Genomic DNA, 13,174 nt, shown 5'->3' with positions numbered 1-13,174 from the left:
TGCATCCTGCAAGTCGAAAGCTACAAACCAGTCTTGAGCCTGAAGAGATAGAATAATGGAGACAAGTGCTGCCATCCTGAATCTGAAGTGGTGCATATATTTGTTTAGTCTCCTCTGGTCTAGGATAGGAAGAAGACCCCCTTTTTTCTTTGGGATAAGGAAGTACCATGAGTAGAAATCTCTTCACCTGTATTCCTGTGGAACCCTTTACAACTCTTAGATGAAACAATGAAGCCACTTCTTTTTGTAACAGACTTTGTGTGAAAAGAGTCCCTGAACAGGGACAGGGAAGAGATAATGATAGGTGACTCTATCCAACATCCATTTTTCCAAGGTGATATCAGATCACATCCAATGGAACAGGACAAGGTGGCTTCCAATGGTAGCTGCTGGCTCCTGATTGGCTCTGATGTGGCTCCTGCCATTCCAGTCAAATCTGCTGTCTGGCTGATGGGGCAGTGTTTGTGACACAGGAGGTAGATGAAGGACATCTCCTCTGATATTGTGACGGTTCTCATTGATGGCAATCTGGTTGTGCTCTGAGAGTAATGATGTACCCATTAGCTCTTTTGGGGCTGATATTTATAGGACTTCTTGTAGGAGGACAATGTATAGATCCCTAGGGATCTCAGGGTGGCCCCTCAAGTCCTTTATGGAATAGAGTGCTTCATCAGCCCTTGAGTTGAACAGCTCCAACCCCTCGAAAGGGAGGTACATTTTGCCTCCCTTGATTTCCTCAAAGTATCCCTTTATTTTGATGGGGTTTTCTTCCCTGCCTTCCCTCTCATTGGACTCCAGTGGTATCTGCCTAAAGGAACACTTGCTAAGGAAGATTCCTGGGATTCCTTGGAGGTTGATGTCTCTTCCAAGTCTGAAATGATGTGCATTGATTTCTCGAGCAGGTGTAGTTTGATCTGCATGTCCCTTGCCTTGTGAGTTCTCGATGAGAAGGTTTACACATCTCAGAATTATAATGAAAATGACTTTCCCTAGACCGAAAAGGCATCAACTATGCCTCTTGACAAGGGGGATGAGCATGTTGCATGTCAGGCAGGCCTTAAACCTGGAAGGCAAGGGGGAAGAAGGTAGAAGGGAGTCTTATCTGTTGTCTCTTGCCCCCCCCCCCCTTTTTTTTAAATGCCAAATTTAAAAATGGCCAAAAAAAAAAAAAAAAAAAAAAATTACTAAAAAAAAAAAAAAAAAAAAAAAAACTAGTGTGGAAGGTGAGTTTGAAGCTCAAGAAAAATAGTGGTCGAACATTTGCCAGGTTGCATCTCAATTCAATAAGAGGAAACTGAGGGAAGGCTACGGCCGCTCCATCTTTTATGCCCTCACATAAGAGGGCGCAAGAAGGTACAGAGCACATGCATAGTCCAACAGACACTTACCCAAAACAAATCCAATTTTTCACAGTAGGCACACATCCACCTACAGTGGGATCGACACTGACACATATTGGAAGAAAAAATATTTCACCCCTGGTTATATTTGAGTTAGTTCAGGGTTTATTTTATTGCTGAAAAATATAATTTACATAATTTATATACCACCACTTTCAAAAGATAAAGTTCGTTTTACAAACTGATCATCAAAGTAACTCTATTTTACAGATGGGAAAGCAAAGAGATAAGGTGATGTGTCCAGGGCTGCACAGTAAGTCACTGGGAAAAAAGCTTACAACCTTCTGGAATTCAGTATTCTTTCCTCCATGATATTCTGTTTTATATGGGCATGTTAGAGTTGGTTTGAAAATAAGTTCTTACCCCTTGCCTAGAACAAACTATATACTCATGAAAATCATTACACAAAGGATACAAAGTACAATATCACTCGTACTGCTGGTATGCCTCAAAATAAAATAAGGGAATAATACCTATACTGATATAGACAGAAAGATTACATAAAGTTTGCCAAAAGGCATTTACAGCTGTTGAAGACATAACAGAAGCTGATCTTGCCTGTTTTCCATAGCCTGAATGAGGGATAAAGACACTTTTTGCTATTCCAATTACATAATCAAAATTAATCTAGCTGTACTAGCTCTTCAAGTAAAAATTTGTTTTTCATTATCTACAGTAAACATTAACTAAGAAAAATAATTAAGAATCATGCCTCTTTGTATCAAAATGAAAAATTATTCAAAGTTCATTTGTTGTGTCTGCATCTGCCTTTTCATTAGGTCCATATGGCAAACTAGTCTGAATAGTAATGTAATAAATGCAAGTGTAAATATGAATCTCTCACAATTCAGTCAGTTAAATCATTTGCACTCTATGCACCTGAAAGCACCAGAGACCTCCAGAGACCACATGGCCAAGCTAAGCAAGCAGCTACAGGCAACTCTTGATGTTCACAAACTGACTCCAGAAGTCACTAAGGTATCAATACAAATAAAGAGGATTGTGTTTTTCAGTCTATGAAGGAAAACTTAGTATCATAAAACGAACTGCACTGCCTTGGAACAGAATCAACTTTGCATTGTCTGGCTATCTACTGAGTGAGTCTGTGCTTTAAGGCTGTCAAACCAATGAAAAGAATTGTAGTGCAGAGCTGCAGACAAAGGTGACACTTTACATAATCTGTGTCACTTGTTGTCTGGTAATGTTAACTTGATTGTTTTTCTTTTTTTAGCATTATAATAATAATAAAATAAGTTAATGAACCAAACAGGCAAAGATAGTGCATTCTGTAGAAATTTTCAGCCATATTTTAAATTGCACAAGCTAACATGCGTGAATCAAACTTCACTAATGGTTTATAATATACATGAGATGGAAAATATCAACTCACACTTGTGTTTTACCTAGATCAAAAGGGTACAGCTAACTTTTAAACTGACCACACATTTAAAATTCTTAAGTAGCAAATTATAAATTTAAATGCAAGGTTTACTAAAACCATAAACACCAAAATCCTCTGCCAACTCACTATAGTGGCAAAACACCTGTCATACTATGTAAAGTTCCCAACCCCTTTGTATTATGTTGGACTGACTGAATGTATATAGTACATTCTTGCTTTAAAACAAACCCAACTGGAGAGTAAGGGAGAAAAAATAAGCTGTCAACAAACAAACAAAAAATTCTTCTCTCTGATATAGCGTAATACAGTGAAAACTATCAGACTTCTGCATAGCTGTTTCTAGATAGTGTCCATGGTACATGTCAAAAACCAATACAAGTTGAAAAAGACATAGTAACTACCCTATGACCTAATGTCTTTCACTTCTAGATAACCCTCCAGGAGAGTGTTAGACTAGGTATAGGATCTTTCAAATTTAGTATTTCCCTCACAATACCCATAGAAGAAAGTCCCATCTGTGTTTCTACAGCATTTACTATTATCCTAAAGATGTCAGTAGCAGAAACAGATAGTGACAGAGTAACAAAACACTGTGTTTGTGGCATAAGATGAACAACATTATCCAATGCAAAATAAAAGCCCTTTACCATTTTCACCATTAATACAATAAACATTGAGAAAATCGCAGCAATTCTAAAGTGTAGAATTAAAAAGAAGTTACCTTTGAAGGTTTCAAGTTCTTTCCTGCAGGAGAGAGAAAACAGAATAGGAAGTCTCAGATTAAAAACAGATATGTTCCATAAATGCAACTGGGATTATCTATGAAGATTTGCAATGGTTTAAAATGCATGAAAAGGTGAAATGAAGGATTTGAGTATTGTGACATTTTTAGAAACTTGGTTACTGGAAACTTCTAGCTGCACATACAGAGCTTGAAAAATTGCTTTCCTGGAGCAAATAACTGATATCAACTTCTTTAGAACTGAGCTACCACATATTACAAATATATATTACATATTTATATCTATTCTCACTGTTTCTAGATCTTCTGGTTGCAACGATAACATGAATATGAACTTAATATAATCAAATAATAAATGAAGGCTTCTTAGGTCCACTGACAGACACTAAGACATCCCTGCTGCTTCTCAGAGCTTTGCCAAGCTGTAGCCGAATGAAAACTGACTACTGTCTTGTCAGTTTTCAGGACTGACATTCAAAACTCTATGGTTAGCAGTGAAATATACACAAATCTGGTAAACTTCACTGTGCTGCTTGAGAAAGCTGATTTTGGAGTTATTTACTGGAGGGGGAGGATTCAAAAATATGGAAGGAATAGTGACACCACACAACTCTGCAACCTGAAGGAAGGAAGACATGTAGAACAGCAGATACACCCATTCATCCCTTCATACACATGCACTTCCCTTTCTGCCTGAAGGCATTACAGTGAGAGGTGAGTAAGAATAATTTAACATTTTTTCTTCCTTCTAGCAACTGGTGGGGGAGGGGGGAATTAAAGGGGTTGTGTCTTAGAATTATTATTTATGCAGGGTATTACAACATTAATTGAACCATAAATTCCTTTATTACATTCAAAGGCCAAATGGTATTTATACAATTGCTCTAAACATGCCTAAAAAGCCTAAACAAGCAGCAATTTACTACATCAAAACAGTAACAAAACATTTTTTAAGCATTTGATCAAGATACTTCACACCCTGGGGCTTAGCCCACTTGTAAGACCCATATTAGTCAGCTCCAACATGGTCAGGCATATATTAGCAACGAATCCTTTAAGGGTTTACGTTTTTATACCCTTTAACAAACAAGTGATGTCACTGCCAATTACTGACTTCAGCTAAAAACCAATTTGAAACACTTCATGCTCATTTCCCGTCTCAATCCAGGTAAGATTTATAATCTCCTTTCTCCCCAAGGCCATTTCTCCTCATCTTTTCCCCTCCTTCTTGCTGACTGTGATGGGGCAGAGTGGCCCTGCACTGGTACCGCAGGGGTTAACCCTTCTTTCCTAGCAGAGGAAGCCATGCCCCGGAAGCTCTGCTGGGCATGCTCCAACTGGAGAACGGGTATAAAAGCTTGCAGAACAGCTCAGTCTGGGCTGACCGCCAGAGAAGGAGGCACGCTGCTAGCTCCTGAGGAGGGAGAGCCTGCACGCCAGGATGCGGAAGCCAGCCAAGCCGGGACACTCCCTGATACCCCGACAGAGGATGTCACAGTCGGAGGACGGATCGGAGAACCCCCCGCAGCAGAGAACCTGGCATTTATGGTAGGAAGTGACCCAGGGGAACTTTAGAGGCAAATGGCGTTTGAGCCGCATAGGCGCTCGGCGTGTTGCGGGCGGATCCCCGCCGAGCGGGTGGCAAGGGGAGCTTGCCACTACCAGGGCCCTGGGTCGGGACCCGGTGGAGAGGGCAGGCCCGGGTCCCCCTACCACCTCACCCCTGAACCGTGAAGGGATTGTATGGACTCCTGCCGGTAGGCCGCAATACCCCGCTTGCAAGGGGGATTGTATAGACTCCGGCCGCTAGGCCGTATGACCCCACTTGCGAGGGGGATTGTATAGACTCCGGCTGCTAGGCCACCCTACCCCGCTTGCGAGGGGGACTGTATAGACTCCGGCCATTAGGCCGCACTGCTCCCATGCAGGGAGCAATTTATGTGGACTCTGGTCATTGGGCCACACCACCTCGGTACTTGGGGCAAGGTACACGGACTCTGGCCGATAGGCCACACTACCTCGCCGGCCAGGGGTGATTGTGTGGAAGGAGGCCACTAGGCCGCCCACAGAGAGATGGGCGCTGGAACTTGAGTGGCGAGGTGCCGACACCACATCCCACCCCTGCCACAAGGGGCGCTGTGGTGCCAGGCCCGCCACACTGACCAATAGTTTCTCCTTTGCACCTTGGTTTACGTAGGCCCTAATTTTTGAGATAACATTGGTATATGGGGTGGGAAGAGCCAGGTTGGCTCATTTTAAAGACAGATTCTCTTTGTCATAATGAAAACCCTCTGCAGTTACCCCTATTGGTCAGAGGCCTTCTTTTTAGAAACTTCCCTTTATTTCATTAGTTATTCTTTGAACCAGACATCCACCCTACTTCATTCCTTCTGGCCTTAGAAGTCATTACTTTCAAGGCCTTTCTTTACAAAAGATTTCCTTAACCAAACTTAAGCTAACTTTAATTCTCTAATTTTATATTTACTCTACAGAGTGAGTACTCAATGTGTCCATATCCAGCTCCACGTAATAGGTGTATGATAAATTTGGAGCCTGAAGCAAAGTTGTGGTAGTAAGCTTATGTGGGGCAGGGGAAAGCTGGCTTCTTCCCAGGGCAATGCCCTTGTATAGTGCCCATTCACTACCTGCCCCAGTGTTCAAAATCAATCATCAGCTAGTAAGTTTAAACTCTCTAGATGTTGGGTATCTAGTAACTTTCCAACCCTTGCATGCAAGGCAGACAAGAGAGCAAGAGACAAAGTGATGGGTTGCATATGGAATTTTTTTTGCAGGGGACGGGTTGGAAGTAGCGAGAAGAAAGACGACAAAAATCTTGAGATTAGGTGGATAACATAGGGAAACAAATAAAAGGAAAAAAAGCAAACAGACACTAAAGACAATTCTGGAAAAAAAGTACCATGAGCTATTATAGGGAAAAAAAAATATGTTAAATGAAATCAGAAAGGGAAAGGTGGCATAAGAAGAGATGAAGTAAGTAGGGCCTGCAAAATATTATTCAGTCAGTATTTCAGACTAATTTCACCTATATTCATAGGATAATTTGACAAATACTTTTTGATATGCTCTGCAGCTAGTCAAATACTATTTGACAAATATATTATTCAATACCAGTGATATTCAATGAATATATTCAAATATTTTCCTATTTGACCAGCCCAAATAATAAGTTACAATTTTAAGATGTTAATAAAGCGATATCTGAGACAAGAATATTGCACATTTTGGGTGCTACAGCAATATAAAAATTGTTTGACAATGTCACAGTTAGATACAGCCTACAAGTGTTATTCCTTTAAATTGCCGGACTGTGGCAGCATAGGTATTTTTTATTCTGTGTAGTAAGCTTATCTGAGGCTAGTATGTGATGGGTAGGGCCCTACCAAATTCACGGGCATAGGATTTTAAAAATAGTAAATGTCATGATTTCAGCAACACTGACGTAACGATGGCATGTTACGGTATTGTCACCCTTTCTTCTGCGCTGCCTGCAGAGCTGGGTGCCCGGCCATCTGTCGTTCTCCAGACGCCGAGCTCTGAAGGCAGCGCAGAAGTAAGTGCGGAGATACCGCAACCCCCCTAATATAACCTTATGATCCCCCCTGCAACTCTTTTGGGCAGGACCCCCAATTTGAAAAACACTGGTCTCCCCCCGTGAAATCTGTATAGTATAGGGTAAAAGCATACAAAAGACCAGATTTCACGGTCCATGAGGCGTTTTTCATGGCCGTGAATTTGGTAGGGTCCTAATGATGAGTAAGCTTTAACTCTGTATTTTGGTTTTTACTAATAAAAACATCTTAATAGTATTTTTTTAAAACAATTAAGAGAGCTATTTGAAAATCAGAGCATACTTCCGATAAGGCTCTGTGATATCACTGATGTTTGGAAACCTGTGGGAGGGGCTTCCTTTTCCACATTATATTACTTTCCCTCTTGCTCTTCCAACATAAGTGATGGGGAGGAGAAAGAAAAAACTGATTCAGCAGTAGGAACTCAGATTATTTATTCATGTACTAGTGATATTATATTACTAAATTAGGTTTCCTAAGTTACACAGTAACAGAGGGCAAGTCAGAAAAGTAAAGCTTCAAAATGATCAATAAAATACAGAGTAAAGGATCACTTTTTAAAAAAAAAATAGGACAAAACATTTGATGATTAAGTAATGCTTCTTGAATTTTTCCTTTAAAATATCTCAAATATAAGCAAAAATGATTTCCAGTTGATATAGCTTTATTCACAGAGTAACTGGAATCATCATTTTAATTGCCACAGGTAAATTACTTCTTTTGCAGGAACTACTGCCATCAATTACAAGCAATTATATAAAAAACTATCTACAGATCAGTAAGAATGCACCTTCCATCAAGACATGGTTAAGTATGGTTTTGGACCAGTGCCCAGAGAGAAAAATAAAAAATGAAAAACCAACATGAAAAAGTTGATTACAAAGCCTTTTACCCTCTAAAATACCAAATCAAGAAGTTTCTGGGTCTCTAAAACAATATGCTTGCTCTCCCAGGAAAGCAATGTTTGAAGCTTGATTTGTAAAGGAAGCCAGTGCCATCACTGTATCCTAATCTGGATATAATACAAGTCTCTGCGTGCTCATCTTGTGATGGCCCACAGGAATTTCAGTGTCAATCAAGAATTTGAATCTTGCTTAAGGAAGAACACAGCTGGAGAAAAACAGAGAAATGAATGCATGATAAAACTGCATTTTTGGGTCAATATAAAAAGATAACCAGAACCATCAAGCAATTAGCAACTCTTTAATGGTAATAAATATTGAACATGGAAGTGGGAAGAGGGATATGTTATGGCACCAATATTCTATCAAAAAGAACAGGAGTACTTGTGGCACCTTAGAGACTAACAGATTTATTAGAGCATAAGCTTTCGTGGGCTACAACCCACTTCTTCGGATGCATATCAGTTATCTAGACACAAGTGCTTATTATCCATGAACTAACATCAACGTCTTGAGTCTCCCTCCATACACACCATTTCATTATAACATATACAGCATGATTCCTTCGTCTTCCAAACAAATTACTCACTGCTGCATTCATTCTTGCACAAAGAATAGCAAATTGCTTCAACCAAATCTGAAACAGTTGCTATAGGGAAGGTCAGAGAACAAACAGAAGTAGAAGGCCTCCTAAACCTATGTACATATAGCAGTGCAACTGTGCCACCAAGCGACAGACCAAGGTTTCCAAATATTCTAAATGAATTTAGAACGTTGCTAAACACACCCTCACATTACCCGAGGCAATGAATCCTGTAATACTATTTAATAAAAAAACAATAACAGGAAAGGAAATGAACATTTTCCATAGACAGAAATAAACCTATGCTGAGGAAACATCTTGTAAAGAATTTTTCCTCTTATTTTTCACAGTAGCTGCTCCTAAAATTAGAAGCGCTGATGCTGCTGCTCTCCAAAAGAAGAGGCAGCTAATAGGTGATAATGGTTCTAATAGGGCTGATCAGCAAGCAATCCAGGTTACCTTTCCTTGGAAGCAACACTTCCTTTTGTCTAACACCTGAAAGTATTACTCACTTAATCCAGCAACTCTTCTAGTTTGTCCATCAAAATTTGTGCTTTATATCCAGTCTGAATTAGTCTAGTTTCAACTTCCAGCCATTGGTTCTTACTATATCTTTCTCAGAGACTGAAGAGCAGAACTCTATCATCAAATTACTGTTCTACATGTAGGCATTTATAGACAGAAAGTCACTCTTAACCTTCTCTTTGATAAGCTATATACATTGAGCTCCTTATGCCTTATGGGGAAAGACTTGTTACCAATCTTTTAATCATTCTCTCAGTTCTTTTCAGAACCCTCTCCATTTTATCAACATCCTTCTTGAAGTGAAGGGGCACAGTATTCCAATAGCAGTTGTACCAGTGGCAATTACAGGTAATATAATCTATTACTCAATATTCCCCATCTTATACAGCCAAATATCACATTAACCACAGAGTTGCACTCAGGAGCTCATGTTCAGTTGATTATCCACCAGGACCCCCAAGTCTTTTTTCAGAGTCACTGCTTCAAAGGATAAAGTCTCCCATCTGTCAGTATGGCCTACGTTCTTTGTTTCTAAATGTATGACCCTTATATATGGCCATCCGCACAATGGATAACTTGGTAAGATGGATGCAAACAAACAATCTTTGTGTCATCTGCAAAATGTATCAGTTTTTTTCAAGTCACTGATAAAAACATTAAATAGCAAAAGCCAAGAACTCATCCTTGCAGGACCCAACTAGAAATACAGCTGCTAGATGACTTCCCCATTTGTACTTACATCTTGAGACCTATCATTTAACCAGTTTTAAATCCATTTAATGTGTGCCATGTTAATCTTGGATTGTTCTAGTTTATTAATCAAGATGCCATGCAGTATCAAGTCAAATGCCTTAGAGAAGTCTAAGTGATGGGGACAGCACTCTTGGCAGGAGCTGACACAATCAGAATGTCAAAAAGTACGTGATACTTCCTGAATGACCATTGTTTCTATATCCACGGTTTTTACAACATATGTTAGGAGACCCTGAGAGGCCCAGATATCAACTGCTAGGGCAGGGGCTGGCTGGACTGCCTTGTCCAGTGACAATGATTCATTTGATAGAGACCTTTTAAAAAAATGCTTAAATTGGGATGGATGTCAGCAGACTTGTCGGATGTGGATAAGCAGCCACTAACTGAGAAGATTTCAGTCAGCAGCTGTGCAGAAACCCCTTATCTATTGTAGGATAAAATATGACAGGAAAGTATTGCTCCTAATGGAGAAGATTCTATGGGAGAAGAGTCCATCCCAGTTTATGAGCATGCACATAAATTTTCTCTGTCTGCATCTGTTGGTACATAAACTTCTAGTTCTGATGACTAATGGTTAAAATGCAGGTAGACAATATCGTTGACCTCTCTCAAAGACTGAATGGTTAAACTACCAAGGAAAAATTTCAGCCAGACTCATTGCATACTCCTTACAACTTTTTAAATAGGAAGAGAAACCTCAGCCCTATGTGAAACGTCCCACCTAAAGATACCTACTTTGAGAAAGAACTACGGATTTATGCCTCATGTTAAGATTACTTAAGAATGCACTTGTATGGGTATAGCTACACTGCAGCTCAGAGTGTGCTTCCCAGCTCAGGCAGACAGAAGTACGAACTCTGCTTGAGCTAGCCCACTAAAAACAGCAGTGTAGCTGGGCATAGCTTGGGCAAGCCACCTGAGTACAAACCCACCTACATACTCTGAATTCATACTCTCCTGATCCACCACACAAGCTACCTCCGGCTATGCTGCTATTTTTAGCATGCTAGCTCAATGCAACGTAGCATGTCACAAGCTTCCCCCACCCCCACCACGCTTGCCCCTGTCCCCAGCAGACAAGCCCGAGCAGGGAGCGAGCCACCACTGCCTCCCAGCCAGGCTCTCAGGTGAAAGTGGCTCCATCCTGCTCCCCACCTGGCTGCCAGGGAGATCAGCCGAACATGACTGGAGGCACAGGAAGAGAAGGACAGAGAGCCCCTTCCCCCTCCACCTCCCCACAGGTAATGTGGGGACGGGGAGAGCGCTGCAGCCCTGGGCTAGGCGCAGGGGTCACTGGGCAGGGGAGACACGTGGAGTGGTTACATCCTGAGGAGAGGCACAGACGGAGCCCCTCTTCCTCCCCACCCCCGGGAGGCCGGGGGGGGGGGGGGGCGAGACCCCTCCCCCCCCCCCCCCCATGTCCCACCTACGCATCACCTGTGGTTTGTTATATCAAAGTCCTTTTCTGTGACCAGTCACTTATTGTTCACCTATTTTTGCTGTTTAAGCTTTTCAAGCTTCTGTCAAGACACTTGTAGATTTTTATTTTTTTTTTAAATATTGGGCCATGTATAAGGCCCTACTTAATTTGCAATACCACAGAAATTGTGGATCCCGCAACATTAGGCTTCCACCGCAATTTTGATTAGCTTCCTTTGCAGTCCATAATTTTGCATACATTTTGAGGTTTGCAACACACGTTTTCCCCCCATTAGTACAGTAGAACCCCTTTTATCCGAGCTGATAGCAGCTGCAGCTCCTGCTGTCAGCCCCACACACGGCAGGGCTCCCGCTGTCAGTCTCGTGCATTAATGACTGTAATACAGTTGCAGCAAAATGTCTAGTTATCAAAAAGTATTAGCAGGCATAACATAATACTTGAGTGTTATATTGTTCCAGCAAATTTTTCTTAAAAACAAATACCGCCATTAATAAAGGTCCATTATTACTTTTCCGCAATTTTCCACCTCTTGTCTGCAACTCGGCCGCAATTATTTGACAATCATCCTGCAATTCAAGCAGGGCCTTAGCCATGTATTTATTCTTATTTAACTCTATAGTTTGACACTTTTCCAGAATTTACAGTTGTGATCTCAATTTCAACTCTAGTTCATCTATAACTGCTATTATATCCATCACAGGATGCAGAAAAGAGCATTTGATTCTTTATTCACCCCTCACTATAATTAATTAACTCAAATACCTATCTCCAAGATGCCAAACATTGAGAGCTGGAGGTTTTCTTTAATCTCAAGGTCTCTTTCTCCTTGGATGGATTCCTGAAGTACAGCTCATCTTGCCTATCTAGGGAAACCTGGAAGGTGGCAGTAGTGTAAGCTTGACATACTCCTGATTAAGGCTAAGAGTCTGTCACAGAGGTCACGGATTCTGTGAGTTTCCGGGATCTCCGCAGCAGCTAGTGTGGCTGGCCCGGGGGCCGACTAAGCAGCTTGGGTAGCCCCTAGGCCAGCCGCACTGGCCGCTGCTAGGGTAGTCTTGGGCCACCACCCCACCCCCAGCAGCAGGGGTTTGGGTGTGGGACAGGGTTCGGGACTGGGGCAGGGGCTTGGGGTGCAGGAGGGGGTGACTGCTCTGGGTGGCGCTTACCTCGGGGTTTCCCCAAAAGCGGCAACATGTCCCTCGGCTCCTAGGTGGAGATGTGTCCAGGTGGTTCTGCGCTCTGTCTCTGCCAGCAGGCACCATCCCCGCAGCTCCCATTGGCCGTGGTTCCCAGCAAATGGGAACTGCAGAGCTGGCACTCAGGGCAGAGGCAGCATGCGAATCCCCCTGGCTGCACCTCCGCCTAGGAGCCAAGGGACATGTCACCGCTTCCAGGGAGCCTCACAGGTAGGGAGCCTGCCAGCCCTGCGACACACACACACACTGCAGCAGCAGTGGTCCCAGGCAGCATGCCACCCCTCTTCCCCCCCCCCCCCGAGCACCCAAGATTTACTCAGAGATCTATAGTACAAGTCATGGACATGTCACAGGCCGTGAAATTTTGTTTACTGCCCAAGTCCTGTCCATGACTTTTACTAAAAATACCCGTGACTAAAATGTAGCCTTACTTCTGATAAGCGCTCAGTAGGCTTCATGTTTTTTTAACTTAAAATATATATAAAATGTTCATAGGCTAAATGCACACTTAACATACTATATTTGAGATGTGTAATTTTTTGGCAATGAAACTCAAATATCCTTTTAAAAGTTATGCAGTAGCTTTTAACTCAGATTCCAAAAGTAATAAAAATAATCACTTTCTTACATTTGATGTAAG

At 41.7% G+C, this 13,174-nt stretch overlaps 1 protein-coding gene across 2 annotated transcripts in view; it reads right to left on the bottom strand.

The window, feature by feature from the left end:
• The window catches only part of DTNBP1 (dystrobrevin binding protein 1), a 168,405-nt gene that overhangs the window by 88,298 nt on the left and 66,933 nt on the right, over nucleotides 1-13,174 (bottom strand). For both annotated transcript variants that reach the window (XM_024200753.2, XM_024200754.2), the window contains exon 7: nucleotides 3,524-3,546. In XM_024200753.2, the coding sequence (XP_024056521.1) occupies nucleotides 3,524-3,546 (23 nt within the window). The remainder of the gene's footprint in view (nucleotides 1-3,523; nucleotides 3,547-13,174) is intronic.

The sequence above is a fragment of the Terrapene carolina genome, unplaced genomic scaffold (genome assembly GCF_002925995.2).
Source record: "Terrapene carolina triunguis isolate 2854851 unplaced genomic scaffold, T_m_triunguis-2.0 Scaffold58, whole genome shotgun sequence".
NCBI lineage: Eukaryota > Metazoa > Chordata > Testudines > Emydidae > Terrapene > Terrapene triunguis.
The sequence above is the reverse complement of the archived record's forward strand: the minus strand, read 5'-3'. Positions and strand labels throughout refer to the sequence as shown.